We start from the raw sequence: 20,474 nt of genomic DNA, 5'->3' as shown, positions 1-20,474 counted from the left end.
GAGTTAACCTGATATAGGAAAAATGACCTCCGGTCACAAATATGCACACATTTGCAACACAAGATTTAAGGTGTATTGTCATTTTTTTATACTTGAATGTCAGGCCCTCTTATTAAAGTAGTTTTTGTTTTTTTCACTTTTATTTGGAATTACATGTTTCTTCTGAGGGCCTCTGAATTCTAAAGATATGCAATAATTTATAGAAGATCCATCAATTTCTTCTTATGGTGAAAGGTGTTTTTTTTTTCTTTTCTTTTTTTTTTACAATATTTAGACTTTGTTTTGAAAGATAGATATATATATATATAGTATAATGTTCTGTGTTGCAAATTTATAAATGGTCTAATGTACGTTTTAAAGTCAATAATGGTAAACTGATCACCATAACCCTTGTAAACTGTTTACTTGAAAGCCTCATCTATTTAGTTAATTAACATAATGACCTCTAACGCTGAAGCAAAATATGAACCAATTAGAACAAAAACTCTTACTTCTCTTCATTTGAACTCTTACTGATAAAATGAAGAGCCATTACTTTAGAAGCAGAATTATAAACTGAATATGTGAAATACCATATGGCAGACACTTAATCAGTTTACAATCTTTTTCTTACCTGAGATTATCCAATGCATTTGTGATTTTCTAACTCTCTGCTTCTTTTTCTGTTCTTTCTTCCTTTACTGGACTATCAAGGCCTTTGCATGGTGGTCAGACCTGATGGTGGAGCATGCCGAGAACTTCCTGTCGCTCTATGGAGTTGATATGGATGCAGCTCTTGAGATCCAGTCTCCCGAGAGCTGGGACAGTTTCCCACTCTTTCAGCTTCTAAACGATTTCCTCCGTACCGACTGTAAGCTTTTCTTGCAACATTTGGTTAACAGTTCTGATAGTATTGTCAATCCCCAAAATTACTGTGTTATCATTCTAATTAAGTGATTATAATTGGAAAAGTTGGGCATGTCACTTTCATAATTGTCATAACCTACTTTTATTCTGGTTTTACAGATCACCTGTGTAATGGAAAGTTCCACAAACATCTGCAGGACCTGTACGCCCCTCTTGTGGTGCGATATGTGGATCTTATGGAATCCTCCATCGCTCAGTCCATTCACAGGGGATTTGAGCGGGAGTCATGGGAGCCTGTAAAGTAAGACCACCAGTTGCTCAACAATCTGTGCAGTGACCGGCATTTCAGGACAAAAACATCACAAAACAAATATCTAAAAAACAACTTGTGTATATATATTTGGGATTGCAGGGACATACATATCCTCTGCAAAACTATACAGCTAATCAAATGAAACTGTTTAGCATTCAGTTAGATTTCTCAGGTAAAGTCTGAAAGTTTGTTCACGCCATTGCGAAAAATGTCATTCCTTCGAGTAACCTCTTTAACCATGCCTTATATGAGATAGCGGCCAAACATCAGAGGAAGTTCAACAAGTCCACAATCTATCAGGATAAGACTTCAGTCAGTGTCTTGCAGGTTTCCATCTTTTCTTTTTGAACTAACCCTCATATTGTGCGCTTTAAACAGAATGCTTTTTGTGTCCTAATCAATTGTTCTGTCATGCTTGATTTTGGTTTGCGTGTTGATTTTAATGATTTCATACCAGTTCCCAGCGAGCAGATAACAATCTTTAGATAACCTGCTATCTTTAGAAAAGATACCTCCTACCCAAATATTCCCAGCCTAACAGAATACTTTTCTGTCAATTAAGTGTATGGCCCTTGAGAATCATATGTCAGTATGGTTTTCCTCATTTGTTTGTTGTCTGTTTGTAAGTCTAAAACCCCACCACTGTCCTCAGATCTTTCAAGCTGATGTTTGTTCTTCCTGTGGAAAAATTCTGCTTTTACGTTCTTTTTATATAAGTGTGCTGTTGTCGATAATATTGACCACAAGTTTCTTTCTACTCAGGTCTTCTGTTTAAATGTGCTCTAGATTCCTTCCCTACATTTAATGACCAGTTTTTATGTGTCTGCTCTTTATGTGTGAAGATGCTCTTTTCCATTTCTCAGTTTCTCTTTTTTGTACTGTCTTACATTGCTTATTTGCAGCATTCCACACTGCCACTGTTATGGATTTTTTGTTTCTTTTTTTGTCTGTTTCTGCAGGAGTTTAACAAGTAATCTGCCCAATGTGAATCTACCAAATGTGAACCTCCAAATTCCCAAAGTACCAAATCTTCCCGTGCCAGTAGCAGGACTATCTGTTAACCTTCCACAAATGCCTAGCTTTTCCACTCCGTCCTGGATGGCTGCTATATATGACTCTGAGTGTGTATTCAATGCATTTACCTGAGATCTGTTGCATTCAAAAGTCTTCTTGGCATGAAAATGTTTGGGGTTAGTTAACTTACCATTAAGTATCACTGAATTGCAAGATGTTTGCTAAACTTGTCAGTAGTTAAAAGACATTTAAATGATGGCTATATCAGACTTTCTGTGTTCTTTCTATTGGATATAGAATACCTACAGGGAAAGATGACTCACCTCTAGAATCATTCTCATGTCAAGTCAGACAGATTTGACAGACAGGCTCATGTGATCTGTTATTTTAAAATGAGAACTGAAAAGCTGTTAATTTTCCTCAATGTGCATGCCATTGAGTTTAGACTGAGGTGGTGAGATCTGGATTGCAACCCAAACCTACAGCCAAGCCAATGCTTTGTATTCACATAAAATTATATCATACAAACTAACAAGTAGATGGCCTTAAAGTTAACACACTTTGCAACTAATTTTGGACTAAAGCCATGAATAAAACAATAATGATAGACTAAAGCAACTTAAAAAAAAAGAAAAACAAGTTTTCTTTTAATTGGAAGTTATCTCCTCATTTCTGTTTTTCTCAGTATTTAGTCATTTCAAAAAGTTGCTTTAGTGTTTCATTTCTAACCAGTTCTGTTGTAGTCAATATTTAGCTAATATTTAAAATGTAAATGCTTTATATAAGTGCCTGCATGAATTATGCTGGGACATTAGGGTTTGAGCTGGTATAAGCATCAGAATGTCAATGGTAAGAAAAATTATTCTGAAGGATATCTGAGACAGAAAAGGTGCTCTAAACATGAAGAGATGCTGGGTTTGTTTTGTGTGGAATGTACCAGTGGGTGTGGGTTGGTGCAACTCCCTGCCTGGTCGTAGCTCTGTCATTTCATTGGTAGCTGATGCTCTGAAGTAGATATTACTTCAGTGTAGCTGGCATCCAAGGCAGTAGAAACTAACACCCAAAGAGTTCAAACATCAGAGTTGGCTTCTTCAACAAACAGAGTAGAACAAGATCACATTTGCAGTATAAGGTCACCGAATCAAACCCATTTCAATTAGGAATTTCAAACAGTTCTACTTGGTCTTGAACCTAACAAATTCCAAGATTGTGGCAGTCCCCATAAAACATAATTCACTCTTATGTTTTAACTCTTTAACCCTGGCCCTTATTACACATCTTTCTACTCAGGATGGCAGCGTCCTCAGAGTTGACTGCATGATGTGTTTTGACTTTGGGAGCTCCTAGTCTCAGTGGGCGTGGGTGATGAGAGAGAGCTTGATCGTTCCTCCATTTTTGTCAATAGACCTTAACCTTTACCAACTTTAATATTTGTTTTAAACATACTGTTCACCCAAAGGTTTAAAATCATTTACTCACATCATGTAATTCCAAATCTTCTGAGTTTTTTTTTAAACATCTCCAAACAATTTTTGTCCATACAATAAAAGTTAATGTTTTGGACCCTATTTAACTTTAATTGTATGGACAAAAGCATTCTCCAAAATATCTTTGTGCAGTGTGTGTGTTCCAAGGAAGAAAGAAGGGAGACAGGTTTGGAGTGATATAGGGGTGAGTAAATGATAAAGAATTTACAAATATGCTGAACTATCCCTTTAAGAATTACATTGCATATAGAGTTTTCTTTAACATTAAACACTAACTCTAAGAAAGCACTGATTCTCCAACTAGGTAACAGATGTCATTAAGAGCATTAGCTTCATATTAAAGCACCATCTTATTTAACATCTGTTAGTTTGCAACTCTGTCTGTGCAAGCTTTCTCTCACCATGACATTCCCAGACCACTTCCAAATTGACAGAGCAAAGTATGCATGAATTAAAGTCAGTCCTATAAGGTATAATAACCAAGCAACAATGCAAGGTTATTGATGTGTTTTGTAAACACACCTGTGTTTTATTTTGCCATGCACTGATTGTGCTGTTACATTCCCTTTAATTAAACATTCCAGTTCTGAGGGTCAAATTTTGGGAGCGCCAGTTGGTGTGTGGTTAAAATAAAGCAATCTTATAAAGTCTTAGATACTCTGCATCTTTCTTAATTCCTTAATATTTGAGACTTTTGACCTCTAATAAATTACTATACCTGGCAGCAATGGCTCTGGAACATCAGAAGATCTGTTCTGGAAGTTGGATGCCCTACAGACCTTCATCAGGGACCTACATTGGCCAGAAGAAGAGTTTGCCAAACATTTGGATAACCGTATGAAGCTTATGTCAAGTGACATGATTGAGACAAGCGTTAAACGGTAAAATAGTATCTCTATTAAGAAAACTATTGAAGCTATACATGAAGATTTTAAAAGTATGTCTTTGAAATGAAATTCCATGCAAGATGACTAATTTACCTCACACCTTTTGCTGGTCAACAGCACCAAGGCAGCATTTGAATCCAAGCTGACCAAAAGCAGCCGTTCCACAGATTTCCGCATCCCACTGTCCTTATGTACCATGTTCAATGTGATGGTGGATGCCAAGGACCAGTCTGCTAAACTGTGTGCCATGGAATTGGGCCAGGAGGTAATTGGCAAAACTTCTGACTGTTGTGACATAAAAAGCTTGATCTATACTGGTACTTCCACATCATCCTCAGAAGTCAAAGAAACCTAATACATTTTCTGGGATTTAATAACATTATGCAAATCTTTGTGAGAATACTTTCAAAGAAATATATATCTAGAATACAAGATGTCCAGAAGATTATGAGAAAAATAACACCTCCATTAATTACAGTTTCATGTAGGGTCAAAGACATTATTTTATTTCATTTTTCAAGGGCGCATGTTTTAATTGGTAAATCAATGTATTTTAATGGCATACAAGTGTGAATTTGGTTGTACAGGCACCGGCAACTTTATGTTGAATATGGATTTGACCATACTTTCTATTTCTGTATTAATTTATCTTTGGTTTAAAAAGCTGCGGCTGAGTTCTGTCTTTATAAATCCACTGTATAAGTTTGTCTAAGTATTCAAATCTGTCATTACTTTTTAGAAGCAGTACCACTCTCAAATTGATGAACTTATTGAAGAGAGTGTAAAAGACATGATTTCCCTTTTGGTGGCAAAGGTAGGTTTTGAGAAAATGGTTGGCATCAAGGGGAGTACTGTATCGGTATAACTCTTGTTGAATTATTTGTCATTGAGTTATTGGTTTTGTGCCACCTGAACAGTTTGTGGCCATTCTGGAGAGCGTACTTGCCAAGATCTCCAGGTATGATGAGGGAACTCTCTTCTCCTCCTTCCTCTCCTTCACGGTAAGAATTATCTCCTTTTTTACAATTCTAATATGAAACCATAATGGATTTTTAAAGGTGCAAATTTGTTTAAATATAATTTGCACTTAATCTGGTCATTTTTGTGGTGCTTAGCTTTACTGTACATTGAAAATTACTTAAGGTGTTAAACTTATTTAAAAGGAGAGTGATTTTACTCAGAATTGCTTGATACAAACTTTTTTATTAATTTCAGGTGAAAGCAGCATCAAAATATGTGGATGTCCCAGTGAGTATGAAAAATTTAAAATAGTTTCCTTAATATTTCTTCTTCATTCAAATCCATACAAAACTAACATTTTCTGTTTCTGGTTTCCCTCTTCAACAGAAACCAGGGATGGACGTTGCGGATGGCTATGTGACCTTTGTCCGTCACTCTCAGGATATTCTGAGAGATAAGGTCAATGAGGAGGTGTATATAGAGAGATTATTTGATGTAAGTAAGATGCCGTAACCTCCGTGCCTAACATAGGAGGGCCCATCCAAAATGTGGCAAAACAATGGGGCATACGAGGGATAAGTCACATTTTGAGTGCCGAACCTGGAGACCTTACATCCAGACACATAAGGCCAATCATGACCTGAAGCTTTCAGTCAACTCCCTAATGTCTCGTTGCTGTGACTTCCCGTTCCAGCTCTCTGTGCTCTGGTGTTTCATTAGCCACGTTGCATTGGACCTTTGTGCTCTGGTGTTGTGTTAGCTAACGTGCGTTGGACTTTATGCTCACAGCGGTTTTCTTGTTTAAGAGGCAAAGTGTCACCAAGTGGATTATTTATAAGACAGTGCTCTCAAATGTGTCGATTATTTAATTTTGACCTGAAAAGTGTGACGTATACGACCAAATCCCTGACACCAAATCAATTTGACTAAATACCTTATTAAAAAAAGAACATTTTCAAACCATCAAAGTAATTTAAGCTTATAGGATCAATTTTATATATTTTGCAACTTTAGAAATCAATACCTCATCGCTTTTCATAAAATTACACTTTATTCCACTTTGTATATTGATTTAATATGAATATTTATATGCATCTAATTTGATTAAAATGTGTAAGAGATTGACAGCCCTAATTTTTAAATACCATCTGATTCAAAGTATAAGAGAGCACTGTCCTATTTAGAAAAATAATCCTTTGTGATTGTGTGAACATGTGTCTTCGTTACACAATGGCATACATGTGTGTTTATATATTTTAATAAGAAATGTTACAGATGTGTGGACCAGTGGTTGTTTTAGATACAAATGTCTCTTTTTGTCTGTGTGTGTGTGTGTGTGTGTGCATGAGGGTCTGTCAGCGTTTTTATTATTACTTAATTTTCTGTATTTTGTTTCCTGTATAAATATGAGTGTGTGTGTGAATATTTAGTTGTGTCATACCATACATTGAGTTGTATGTATCAGAATATTGTGGGAAAAAAAGTGGGTATGTGTGTGTGAGTGTCTGTTTGATTGTTAGGAAGTCTATTCCATAACTTTTTTGCAGCTTTACTTGCTTGTGTTTGGAACATTTGTGACACACACATCTTATGCATGAATCTGAATTTATTATTTTATTTAAAATTCAGTGCTTGTTATGTGCATTAGGTTTTTTTCTCTATGCTAAGTGCATTAAACGTTGAACCTCAAAGACCCACGATGAATCTGGCACGATTCCTCCTGTATTTGCATTATGGTTTCAAGTTTCAGTCTGTCCCTACTAAAAAGTCTTCTCGGGAATTCTGTCCAAACTAATCAGCATCAGTGATAGGCTCAGAGGCATGAAATCAAAAGCAGTTATTAAAATGGTAAAACTGGGGGGGGGCAGCTGTCATATAATGACTGTTGATTGGCAAATTAATGAATAGCAGCTGTTTCTGTTTGTAATCTGTTTAACTGAATTTTTGGTTGAATTTTTGACAGTTGCGTCAAACAGACTGAAATTGTGGAAATTTGTAAGGTTCAGTGTGGTCTTATGAGGTCAGGTGTCAAAAGGCATATTCAGCTGAGGGCTGTACTTCAAAAACAATTAACAGGATTGATTAGTCACTTTTACTTGCTAATTCAACTATTAAAGTTACATTCAAGATTAGACATGTGAACAGGCCACTAACCAAAAGTATAGCATCTTGTTGAGGAAAGTTATTACTTGCATAAATGCATAAAATAGACAGACAAATAAATTAAATAAATCCCCTATCTTGTGACTAGAACATTAATGGGATCTGAAGCTCTCCATTTTCCAAGCTGAATATCTCTCTTCCAGCATCATGTACTGTCTGAACGGGGGAACCATGGTCATTTTGCTGTATTATGCAACTTGTGTTACAGATTTTGATTGCATGCAACTGCATTTCTGTACGTCTGTTATGTCATTTTCATAACATTCTCCCTCTCTTAACACTTTGTACTCACGTTATCCTAACCCAAAGACAGCATCCCGATTCATTCTGCATTCCTACTAGGACAAAGTGGAACTTATCTCTAAATGTCCTGCTGTTTGATCACATTCTGTCGACTGGCATGAGTTCTAATCAAATAATCTTCCTGTGTACATCTTCTAGCATGACCTAAAAATCCCACCTCATGCACACACACAGCTCTCTGCCCTGTACACTCACCTGCACTCTCTGCATGCACTGCACGCTCCGACCGGTCACCTCTTTGAAGTGGACAGATGTAAAGAGAAATCGCTGATCAAACCATCAGATGACCCTAATACAGCGAGAAATCTGATTTAATTCACAGTCACATATCAAGTAATAAGAAATCATATGTGTAATATAATTATATATACATATAAAAGGATTGGCTAAATGGTAAAGGCTATTTGTACCTCTTGGGAACTGATAATAGCCCACTTCAAAACCCTTCAGACTGATTTGTGCACACAGGATACAGCACTTCCTCTTCTAGATGATAGTTTGCATCATTCATTGAACCACACATGTGCTGTTCTCTTTGAACTACAAGCATTCTGAATATCCATGAATCTGAGCTTTTCGTAATGAAGATATGGTTTAAGATAACAGTACAACACTCTTTTGCCTGCCTTATTCTTATGTTTTATGAGTTCCTGAGAATCCTGATTGTGACTGCACTCATTTTGTTTGCATCTTGGGTTCTTTAGAGTATGCTTTTGGGTTCAGTGGTGCTTTTTAAACCTTCAAGTTCACAGTCATTCACGGTCATACACAGGTGCTGTTTTATAACATTCAGCATGATTAATGGTGAAGGGGTGGGGGAAAGCATCAAATTTAATATGTTCAGTTGTTCAAATACTGTAGACTTGATTAGAATATGGCTTTGTTCAAGCTTATTTCAGGTAACCTGATTTGAATTGAGTCGTTACAGGCTAAGCTGTAAATGTAGGGCATAGTAAGTGTTTGTTTTATTATTTATGCAATTTCCTAATGCATGATTTGTTTTTTTTCAGATGGTCATACTTCTGGCTCTTGAATTTTTGTCTGAATAATCTTGGTTTTAAGTGAGGGTGTGATTGTAAAAATGTTGGTATCATTGTATGTGTGTGTGTGTGTGAATATGTGTGTTGTGGGTTTACTTGCGTTTGGCTGTTACTGTATGTCTTTATGTATGTCTACACATGCTGGTCTATTGCATGCATTTGTTTGTCTGTCTGTGTTTTGCTGGAGAATGCTGTGTTTTTGTGCTTTGCAGCAATGGTATACAGCCACTATGAATCTGCTGGCGACCTGGCTGACTGAGCGCATGGACCAACAGCTTCATGTCTATCAACTCAAAATCCTCATCAGGATTGTAAAGGTATTTCTTTACAATCTCTATTAAACTCTATTAAAAAAGAAAGAGAAATTAATAATATTAAGAAAAGAAAGAGATTTATAACGTTACAAAAAATATATGTGTCAAATAAATGCTGTTCAATGAACTTTCTATTCATTATAGAACCTTAAAACCAATGTATTCCACACATTTTCCACAAAAAAATATTAAGCAGCAAAATCTGATCTCAACATTAATAATTTTAAGAACCATTATGAATAATTTGAGCACTAAATAAACATATTAGAACAATTTTTGAAAGATTATGTAGCACTAAAGACTGGACTAATGGCTGTTGAAAATTCAGCTTTGTCATCACAAGAATTACATTTTAAAATCTATTCAAATAGAATACAGTTTATTTGAAAATTCACAATATTTCTGTTTTTACATAAATAAAGAAAGCCTTGGTGAGCATAAGAAACATTCAAAATCTTAATTCATCCAAACTTTTGGATGCCACTGTAGGTAATTAGGACAAAATAGTATAGAATTTTAATATCAGCTATTTATCAGTACTGTCCAGAATTGTAAGAGCTTGTATCCCTAGTATCACTATTCTTTCTGGTCTTGTTTGACATACAGGCATTTAGCTTAAATTCAGGGGCAAAGAACCCTGATAGTGTGTATAATGCCTGCTTATATCTCCCATTCTTGTAGAAGAAATACAGAGATTTTAGGCTGCAAGGCGTTCTTGACTCTACACTGAACAGCAAGGGGTACGATACGGTACGGAACCGACTGACCCTGGAGGAAGCCACTGCCTCTGTCAGAGAGGGGGGCATGCAGGGCATCTCGATGAAAGACAGCGATGAGGAAGACGAGGAGGACGATTAGAGCATCGAGCCATCCGGTGCCACCCTGAACCCGACCTGTCTATCCAACCCTACCCCAACACTTTAAACTTAGCCTGATAACGTAAGATGCATGTATCAACTCTGATTACCCAGTTAGCCACTCTAGGATCTCCCCCCTTCAGCTCGAATTGCCCACAAACGAAGCTAAAAAACAATTAAAAATCAAAGAATTGTACTAAAGAGTAAAAAGAACGTTGCAAAGACCACGATTGGCAATTTTAGCTGTGTCATAACATAATAAAGAACAACAAACTAGCACCAATTTTTCAACTCTTTTATTTGAGGAATTTGTTTCCATGTGTTCCTAAGCAATATGGAGTACCATTTGTTTGATAATGTCGAGTGAGATTATTAGGTGTGTCCCTGTCCAATGCAATTACATATATGGCGCTTCTTTGACGTACTCTTACATACATTAATGGTACATTGTTGTGAAGATGAGTGTATGAAGCGTTTTCTTTGTCTTGTCTGTTTTTAAAGTGGATGCCAACTGCTTCAAAACTAAAAATGAACCTCTGTATTTAAGTTCAAAACTGTTAACTGTAAATGTCTTCGGTGTCTGCACATATCCATTGTACTTTTTTCCTTATTTGTGTCACGGTTCTGTGGCCCTATGTCACAAATATCCAACAAGGCATTGTCTCACAGGCATTTTAAAATGAAAATGAATTGGTATTCTAGAAATGCAATATCGCCATACCTCCATTTTGATATCTCATTGGAGACGTCTTTTAATTAGATGTCAGAAATGACAACGAAATACGGCTATATTTTTGGTTCAGGTTCACTTTTACAGAGGATCTCTCTCTCTATGTCTCTTTTTTAAGTTTGTATGTCCAATTAAAGTCATTCTCTTTATGTTGGTAGATCTGTTGAAACTGCTATGTGCCATTTTTGGGGTCTCACTATTGTTTTTGTATATATGATGCTGTACATTGCATTCTGAGCCATTGCTGCATGCCTGTGGGATCCACCTTCTCCAAAAGCTTTTTTGTTTTGTTTATCTGTGTCAATTAGCTGGTGGATTCATTCTTGCGTTTGCCTTATCAAAGCCAACAGTTGTAATATGCAAGAGCTGTGGCCTCTCAATAAAGATAACATGATGTACTAATATGTGCTACCTGTAGATTTTGTTTTTCTTTATTCCGAATGTGGATTCAATGACCTTCATCCTTTATTTAAAAAAAAAATAAATAAAAAAAAGAAATATATATATATATATATATATATATATATATATATATATATGTGTGTGTGTGTGTGTGTGTGTGTGTGTGTGTGTGTGTGTGTGTGTGTGTATTTACCAGTTTCATTGGCGTTACAATGGTTTGTAATGGACATTTTTGACGTATTTCATCATGACGTTTAACCTAGTTTGCTTCACGTTCTCGCAGATAAAGTAACTTAATATCACGTAATAAAAAAAACACAATAGCCTCTTAATTTATCTGATTTCTCTAAATTAAAATGTCTGTCCCACCTGGATCCAAAATCGTGTCGGACTGGTATCGCTGTCCAGACAGCAGGGAGTTTTTCAGCAGGATTCTGCATAAGAAGAAACGGCGAAAGTTTGGTAAGGATGATCACCATGAATACAGCAGTTAGGCATCATGTTTCTTAACAAAAAAAAATTCTTAGCAAAAAATAGTATTTGTTACACATATAAGTGCATTTTTATGTAACTGAATGGTTTTTATAAAACTTACTGTGAAGGGCTCTTGTAAGCGCCAATGACACCTCATATGAATGATGATGTCATTCGCTACAAAGTCTTCCTCTCAGGGAAAACCGGAGTCGGGAAAAGCGGTCTTGCTGCCCGCCTGTCTCGACAAAATGTCCGGAAAATGCACTATGAGACCGCAGGTAAACAAACCATACATTTAAAATGACTTAAGTACATTTAAAAAAAAAAAAAAAAAAAAAAAAAAAAAAAAGATTTTCTCCTGATGAATACGTTTTAAAAACATTAAGACTAAAAAGCGATTATTCAACATGGGGCGGGTCGCCCTCTCGTGGCGGCCTTGAATAACTTATAACTTGGCAAGCCAACCACATAACACTATAATACACATTTAGCTGTAGAATAATAGTTATTAATAATGGATGATGACAAATATTTTACTAATTCGTTATTTGAATTTTTACAGTAGCATAAGTAACAGCTTTGAAGTTGGCCACACCGATAGGTGTCAGTATACGCATCATTCACGATATGTCAATGAATTAAATACAATCAATAAAATTAAAAATTAAAAACATCATTGGTCATTGCCTCATAGAGCTGTTATTCGTGTAGGCATAGAAACAACAGTGGTCTTCTGGCCTGTAAGACTAAAGGAGAGTGGCCGTGTGTTGTTTTCCGCTTTGAGCTTTGGGATTGTGGGGAAAGTGCAATACGAAGATTTGACCACATGGTAATGGTGAGCATCTCCATCATATTACTTTGTTACTTTATTACCAACTCCCAACAACAACAACATAATTTACTCCCCCTCAAGTTGTTCCAAACCTGTATGAATTCCTTTCTTCTGTGGAACAATAAATCAGATATTTTTAAGAAAGTTGGTAACCAAACAGTTGCAGGTCCCCATTGACTTCCATAGTATGGGTTAAAAATATTATATTAAGTCAATGGGGACTAGCAGCACTTTGGTTACCATCAATATCTTCTTCTGTCATTTATTTTCTTTCACAGAATAAAGAAACTCATACAGGTTTGGAACAACTTGAGGCTGAGTAAATTTTCATTTTTGTGTTTCACTGTATAATTTTAAAGTATGATATTTAATGGTGTCATTTATCTCTCTTTAGTCCTGTAAGGAAAGGGTGGATGTCATCCTTTTCCTTTTCTCCTTCGCTGATTGTTGCTCCTTTGATGATCTTTCAAATCAGATATCACGGATCACAGAACCTTCGGAATGAGTGGTTAACTTGGTCGTTTTACCAGTTGAGAGCATTTATTTGACAATTACTTTCAAATTCATGTGTGATTATGTGTTATTTGACATAAAATAAATACTAACTGAAATAAAATGTACTAAAATAACCAAATATTGAAAACTATATAGATAGGGGTATATATAAAAATAATAATAATAATAATAAAACCATTTTGACAAAAATTAAAATGGAAAATATAAAAATAAAAACATTCAAAATATTGTACTAAAATTAGACTGATGTGACATTGTCATGGCCCTTAACAGTTCAGATTTGACTTATTTATGCACACAGCCGTGACAGAGAGTGACGTGACACATTCTCAAGAGGTTTGGGGTCTTCCGGTCTTTCGAGTGGGAGGTGATGTGAGTGCAGGGCTTGGTGAAGTAGCACCTCTACTAAATGCCCTGAAAACCTGTGGCACCAAGACTGTATGGCTGTTTCATTTGTGTCCATCTCCACACAGGCTGCTCTCAAGAGATCTTTGTATAGCTTGTACGTGTGTTGTGGTTCAATCTCACAAGGATAGGTTATTCATGTATGGAATATGCTGCTATGGAAACACTCTGAATACCACTTACTATTTTTCGCTTTCTAAATGCCTATCATTATATTAGTCATTTCAGTCAGTGACAAATATCTGTGAGTCAAGAAATGGTGAACAAAAATATTAAAATGTCATGAAATGAGTTTGCTTGTAGTTTCAAGACAGTTAAAACAAAAAACATTGTTGTGTGCATATATTCATGAACCTCATTATATATTGAAGTAAAAAATAAATAAATAAATTTAACATTTGTTTTTGTTTAATAACCCAGTTGATTTAGTGCAATACTGAAAGAAAGAAACGGATTAAAGTAAAAAAAAATGCTTAAAAATACATCCAAGAATTAGGTTTTCACTTATTTGAATGAATCCATGATTGGCAAGCATTTTACTGTATGCTTTTGGGCTTAAATGCTCAACACACCACCTTTCTCTAGACAGGATGTGACTGACATTGGGTCCACATCAGCGGGTATTTTGTCTGCTTTGTAACTGGTGAGCATTTGATGCTCATTAATTTAATTTAATCAATTAATTTAGACCAGTGCAGTGCTTACTTTTATACCAGTGGCTGTTCTGGGGTTTTGGGTGAGGCTAGTATGATGTCAATGTGCAGAATGTACTGTAGAATATCATATATGAGAGAGAACAGATTCATCTTGTAGGGTGTAAACAAAACCCTCTGTCTGTTCATCCCTGCATTTATTTGAAACAGTCTTTTAAGGAATACCCTCTGTAGAAGGCTTCAATGTTAAGCGTGTACAATAAACCAGACCTTTAAATAATTCTTCCTCTTGCTTTGACTTTAAGCTGAAGTCGACATGGGACTTTTATTCTGAAACATCCGCAGGTGTGGTGGCCATATTGTTTCCGCTTTACTCCCTCTAGTTTCATCTCGTTTTTCGTAAACCGGTTCATTGATTAATTTTGTCGGCGGGCTTTTTTAACGTGGCCGAAATGTACATCTGAAACTATTTTCACTTAAAAAAAATATTATAAAACATTCGCTACACACAGCACTGATAAATCAGATTCCAATCTACTCGCTGTTTTTAACTAAACGACCCATAGCGCCTGGCCAGGCAGAAAGGCCACAATGAAGCTCACAGACAATGTGCTGCGGAGTTTCAGGGTTGCGAAGGTTTTCCGAGAGAACTCGGACAAAATCAACTGCTTTGACTTCAGTTCTAATGGCGAAACTGTAATATCGAGTAGCGATGACGATTCGATTGTCTTGTACGACTGCCAGGAGGGAAAGTAAGTCGCTTATAAATACCTCATTGAGGTTTTACATACCACTGGCTGGTGTTCCATGACGATTTGGTCTTAACGGGCTTTAAAACATTGAATTTGGTTACAGGGGCATTATTGTGAGAGATGTGAAAGGTTAAGATTACCCCAGTAATAATAAAGGAATCGTATGAGTTTTAGAGTTCATAAAGAGTATTGTAGTTAGGACATGTTTATGTACGGTAGCGATTTCAGATTCGTTTAAGTTGAATCTTTTCAGTGAATCAGTTGAGCCGGTTCACTAACTCAATGAACCCAGTGTCAAGTTTTTATGCTTTTATAACTAAATAAACTGTAACACATTCATTTTTAGTCATCAGCTGTTTATAACATGTATGGTTTTATAGTAACATGCCTCGTTAGTTTGTCAAGTACTACGAAATGACTAATCTTTAACCGGATCTTTGAAACGAATTCCGATTCGCTGAAATGAGTCGAATGAACAGTCTGAATGAGAGGTCGCGTGCTAACCGTTAGCATCCACGCCTCCTTCAAAAGCCCGCCTTGTGACCTTACTGTAAAGTCTAGTATTTTTTTTAATGTTAAGTGTTTCATAATACACACAGAATGGCGCGTATCTAAATAAGCTATAATATTAACCTATTTATTTCCGATTCTGTCCTTTGTATCAGACCCAAACGGACACTTTACAGTAAGAAGTATGGTGTGGATCTCATCAGATACACTCATGCCGCCAACACTGTCGTCTACAGCTCCAACAAGATTGATGGTAGGACTCTTTATAAAGTCATTTTATATTGTGTTGGATTGCAGTTCCTATGCCGTTCAGTTTTGCCATATTATGGATAAAATGTTAACTGTACCTTTTTTTTTGTCAGTAAAAAGTGATATGTGATATGCTTTATTTTACCTAAAAGTAGACAATATTTTATGACATTTTCTATATATTTTTTAATAGTGCAATTTTATGATTTCACATTAAGTTAGACTAAATGCACATTTGTTATTCTTATTTTTGTATGTAGGTGTTCATTACTTATAATCATTTGTTTAGTTTATTTTTATGTTGTTTTATGTTGTTTGATTTTCTCAAAGCTTTACTGCTGATGCTCTGCCTGTGCCTGCTCTGGGTTGAGGTAGTTGTTTGTACAGTTTTTAGGGTCTGTTATTCTGCCCTGTTAAGGAGCTAACTGTACAGACTACTGCCTTGCCCAGGGTTGAGCCTGTTCATCTGACACCGTATACAGTACTTTTTATCAATTCATGTGTAAAATCTTATAGCTTTCCTTTGAGATGATATTGATATTTTCTTCTCACTACCAATGTGGTACTACAGATACTATTCGATACCTGTCCCTACATGATAATAAGTACATTCGATACTTTCCTGGACACAATAAGAGGTGAGGGTTTGTGACATGAATTTTTCTTTTCTTGTTTATTGGCATTTGAGTTATAGCGCCTGTGTTTGTGTATTGTATCCTGTTTCAGGGTTGTTGCTCTGTCTATGTCTCCTGTTGATGACACATTCATTTCCGGCTCACTTGATAAAACTATTCGTCTGTGGGACCTTCGCTCACCTAACTGTCAGGTAAGCATTTTTTTTTACATTTGGTTTAGTGTGTGTTTTTCTTATTAGTCTATGCTAGATTTGAATCTTGGTTGTGTTTGCAGGGCCTCATGCACCTGCAAGGGAAGCCTGTGTGTTCATTTGATCCAGAGGGGTTGATTTTTGCTGCAGGAGTGAATTCTGAGATGGTCAAACTTTACGATCTACGCTCCTTTGATAAGGTAATCATATTAAACTGCATCCTAGAAGCAGTAGTGATATCTATCTTTTAAATGGTAAAAATGTATTCATTTGTATCACACCTCCTGCCTCAGGGTCCATTCGCCACATTTAAACTACAGTATGAGCGAACATGTGAATGGACGGGTCTCAAGTTCAGCAATGACGGAAAGCTCATTCTGGTCTCCACCAATGGTGGAGCGCTCAGAGTGCTAGATGCCTTCAAAGGAGCAGTGCTCCACTCATTTGGGGTGAGAAATTAGTGTCATTTTGAATAGGCTTTTGTCAAAGTTTGTGTTTAAGATTAAGCGTGTGTTTCATGGAGTCTTTCGTCCTCACTGCAGGGCTATAACAACAGTAAAGGTGTCATTCTAGAGGCTTCTTTCACGCCAGACTCTCAGTTCGTCATGATCGGTAAGTCTTCACCAATAGATTCAGAAAGGACTAGGGATAAGTTCACAGAGAGTGATGCCTGTCTCCACAACATTTTGCTTTCCAGGATCTGAAGATGGAAAGATCCATGTGTGGAATGCTGAGAGTGGAATGAAAGTAGCACTTCTTGATGGGAAGCACACTGGTCCAGTCACCTGTCTACAGTTTAACCCCAAATTCATGACCTTTGCCAGTGCCTGTTCTAACATGGTAAGAGTGAACCATAAAGTAGAAATAAATCTGATCTATTTGTTATAGGTCAGTCCAGATGGAATAAAACCCTCTATACACTGGTGAAACACATACTGCATGTTTAATATTGTAGTTTTTATTTGTTGTTTGGATTTATGGAGGATTTGCTGAAAATGTACTCAAACTCATCTACGTCTTAGATGACCTGAGGGTGTTTCTTAATCAGAACAGATTTGGAGAAACAGTGGATCCTCTTCAGTTAATTGGTGCCGTCAGAATTAGCATTCAAACACCTGATTAAAAACATTACAATTATCTAAAAGTAATGATTCTAGTCCCTTGACTAATGTCTTGTAAAGTGAAAACTGCTTGTTTGTAAGAAACAGACCAATAAAGGGATTTTTGCTCTAACCTTCTGGCCAAAATGCAAGTTTATAATCCATAATAACACTGGAGTCCCACCCCCTTTTGTCCTTTTCATGTCACAATCCACTGACACATTTGCACATGTTCACTGCAGAGGATCCAGTGGTGTACTAATGATATAATGTTTAAGCTCTTCAAATCTGTTCAGAAGAGATAAACTCTTCTAAATTTTGGATGGCCTAAATTGAGTAAATTTCCTTTTTTTGGTGAATTATTCCTTAAAAGGAGGAATGGGTGCTCAGAGCAATTTAAAACTTGCCATATTCCCCTGCAGGCCTAATTACAGTGTTATAAATACTAGGGCTGCACAATTAATCAAAATTAAATCGCAATTGTGATTAGGCAAAAGGTAGGGCTGCACAATAAATCGCATGTGGGTGTCGTGCACATCTTGTCAGTAAAGCTGGTTCTGTAATCAGAAATAGTGTCAAATTTGTGACCTCATCAGTAATAATAAAATGGCAATAAGTCTGAGGTAAAAAGAAAACTCCATAACTAACCTATTGTCTGTAAACTTTCGGGTACTTAAAGAACACTTATTTGAATAAGTAATTGTTTTAAAAAGTAGTCTGCCTATATAATAAAAAAAATTGCATAAATTAAATTTGATATAAAATGTATATTAAAATGTTGCCATGTGCAGTAATATTGAAAATGTGATGCATCGTGATATTAAGTTGATAATGATAATCGTAATTGAATCGTTAAACCCTTGAAGATTCGCACCCCTATTTTTAAGATGGCAGTACTGACATACAGAGATTCCAACTCTAAACAAAAACCATAGAAACTGCAATTTTGGTTAAAATGTAAAGTTGTAAAGATGTATTAGAAGCAAATGTAGATCAAGAATCGTTTTGGAATCGGAACATGACTCCCGGGATTGGATCGGATCGTGAAGTCCCTAAAGATTCCCACTCCTATTTAATAACAGAGTTTGGTTTTTCTCCAAACTCCCTTTATAACGTCAGTTGTATGTTTAAAATAAATTCTTCTGTGCGATGATGTGGCTTCTTACACAGAATAAGGCATGCAACATATTTCATAGTATTCTAAGCAGTGATAGTCGTGTGTTTTATAGTCACGTTGAATCAATAAAAGAAGTTAAAGCTTTTGTTTACTCAACTCTCGCCCTCTGGCCTTCAGATGGAGATTTACTACTGATCATAGAACTGTGCTTCACTTACCAAATCCATGCATGAATATTGCAGCTTTTGCCTAAGGCCCCTTTCATAATCTCAGACCGATTAAACTGTACAATTATGAAAGCCGTTTACATAACTTGTCAGTGAACTAAGGCTTCATTTTTAGTTTCCAGTCACGGCGGTATCCCTTCTAGCAACAACCCTGGAACAACGTTCATTACCTTTTTTCTTTGGGGCATATTTGGAGTTTCAGCATGAGGGCACCCTCTGGCATTCGGGTGGAGATTTGATTCTGATCACAGAACCATGCTTCACTGAAAGATATGCATGACAATCGCATTTGATTAATTGTGCAGCCCTACTGTAGTAGTCACTGTGCACCATTTGACAATCACTTCATATGTATGCTAAAATCTCACCTCCACAGGCATTCTGGTTACCTACGATTGATGACTGATGGGCCGCTGTCAGGCATCAGCCTCTGTGATGTGTTCTTCCAGCAGGCGGCATCATTCACTTTAATCTGGGAGTTTCACACATGGAGTTGCTCACCATCAGACTTTTGACCTGTAAATAGATTGACAAGTTGGATTTCATTGTTCATTTTATATCTGTATGATTAAAACTGTTTTGTAAAACACTGTAAAGTAATCTGTTCGAATGTTCTGTTTTGTTTATAAGTTTGTAACAAGGTGCTTAATCAAATTGACTTGTGTGGGAGGTGAAGTGAAACATTTCTGCAGATCTGATCTTAGCTAATCAAATTATATCAGAATTCAGCATCTGTAGGTTTAGCATCCTGTGAGTCTGGAGAAATGTCAATGGAATCATTTTTAAATTAAACATGTTCATAAAATTGTCCAAAGATGTGGTTTTGAAGCCTTCCAGACTTGCTCGTAGCTCATGTGTGTAGCACCTGTGAATGCAAATTGCTTTTAAGCAATTATTTTACTGAGATTTTTTTTTTTTTTTTGTAGTTTACTTTTGCAAAACTAGCATTTTTTTTAATCGCTTGTGTACAAATATACACACTGACCACCCCTCTAGAGTTTCATTTTGTTCAAGTTACACTTACTGAGGGAACAGTTGTGTCAGTGTTTATGCTGATTTTGAGAGAAAAGGGGGAGAATATGAATTCAATGCCTCAAATGGAGATTATTTTATTGTAGCTGTTACCTCTAATTCATTCAACCTTTCAAGGGTTACTTTGCATCCAAATGGATGCTTTCAGTTGTTTTCTTTGGTTAGTTGTCAAAGTTTAATGACCACCATAGGATCCTTTAAGTCACAGAATTTAATTTTATTAGGATCCAACTTTATCTTAATTTTGTTTTGATTTGGAAGTCAGTTTTTTATGAAATCCACTGTAATACATTTTTAAATTCAATTATATCAGATAACAAATAGGAATGTATTGCCTCAATACAACTTTTTAAGGTGTGTAAAAAAATATATAATATATAATTTTGTGAATTTAGGAAGCATCTTGAATTCAGCTTTTCAAGACCCTGAAAGCCTTTCACGCTGAAATATTTTAAGTGGTTATTA

General features: G+C 36.1%; 2 protein-coding genes and 1 pseudogene across 8 annotated transcripts in view; all 3 read left to right on the top strand.

The window, feature by feature from the left end:
- Positions 1 to 11,316, top strand: part of LOC127959503 (calcium-dependent secretion activator 1) — a 72,862-nt gene extending 61,546 nt beyond the window's left edge. For 5 of the 7 annotated variants that reach the window (XM_052558720.1, XM_052558719.1, XM_052558723.1 and 2 more), the window contains 11 exons: positions 694 to 850; positions 1,006 to 1,147; positions 2,119 to 2,280; positions 4,386 to 4,541; positions 4,665 to 4,812; positions 5,287 to 5,361; positions 5,465 to 5,548; positions 5,763 to 5,795; positions 5,895 to 6,002; positions 9,226 to 9,330; positions 10,009 to 11,316. In XM_052558720.1, the coding sequence (XP_052414680.1) occupies positions 694 to 850; positions 1,006 to 1,147; positions 2,119 to 2,280; positions 4,386 to 4,541; positions 4,665 to 4,812; positions 5,287 to 5,361; positions 5,465 to 5,548; positions 5,763 to 5,795; positions 5,895 to 6,002; positions 9,226 to 9,330; positions 10,009 to 10,185 (1,347 nt within the window). In that variant the 3' untranslated portion in view covers positions 10,186 to 11,316. The remainder of the gene's footprint in view (positions 1 to 693; positions 851 to 1,005; positions 1,148 to 2,118; positions 2,281 to 4,385; positions 4,542 to 4,664; positions 4,813 to 5,286; positions 5,362 to 5,464; positions 5,549 to 5,762; positions 5,796 to 5,894; positions 6,003 to 9,225; positions 9,331 to 10,008) is intronic. The other 2 variants (XM_052558725.1, XM_052558724.1) reach the window with 1 other exon arrangement.
- A 456-nt stretch (positions 11,317 to 11,772) lies between these two features.
- Positions 11,773 to 13,459, top strand: LOC127959502 (ciliogenesis and planar polarity effector 2-like; annotated as a pseudogene).
- Positions 13,460 to 14,544: 1,085 nt separating this feature from the next.
- Positions 14,545 to 19,785, top strand: wdr82 (WD repeat domain 82). Its single transcript, XM_052558717.1, has 9 exons — positions 14,545 to 14,948; positions 15,614 to 15,711; positions 16,279 to 16,345; positions 16,434 to 16,533; positions 16,617 to 16,733; positions 16,827 to 16,982; positions 17,076 to 17,145; positions 17,231 to 17,373; positions 19,354 to 19,785. The coding sequence occupies exons 1-9, from the start codon at positions 14,788 to 14,790 to the stop codon at positions 19,381 to 19,383; spliced, it is 942 nt and encodes a 313-aa protein (XP_052414677.1). The 5' UTR covers positions 14,545 to 14,787; the 3' UTR covers positions 19,384 to 19,785.
- The last annotated feature ends 689 nt before the right edge of the window (positions 19,786 to 20,474 follow it).

The sequence above is a fragment of the Carassius gibelio genome, chromosome B6 (genome assembly GCF_023724105.1).
Source record: "Carassius gibelio isolate Cgi1373 ecotype wild population from Czech Republic chromosome B6, carGib1.2-hapl.c, whole genome shotgun sequence".
Classification (NCBI taxonomy): Eukaryota; Metazoa; Chordata; class Actinopteri; order Cypriniformes; family Cyprinidae; genus Carassius; species Carassius gibelio.
Note: the sequence above shows the minus strand (reverse complement) of the source record. Positions and strands in the feature narration are given on the sequence as shown.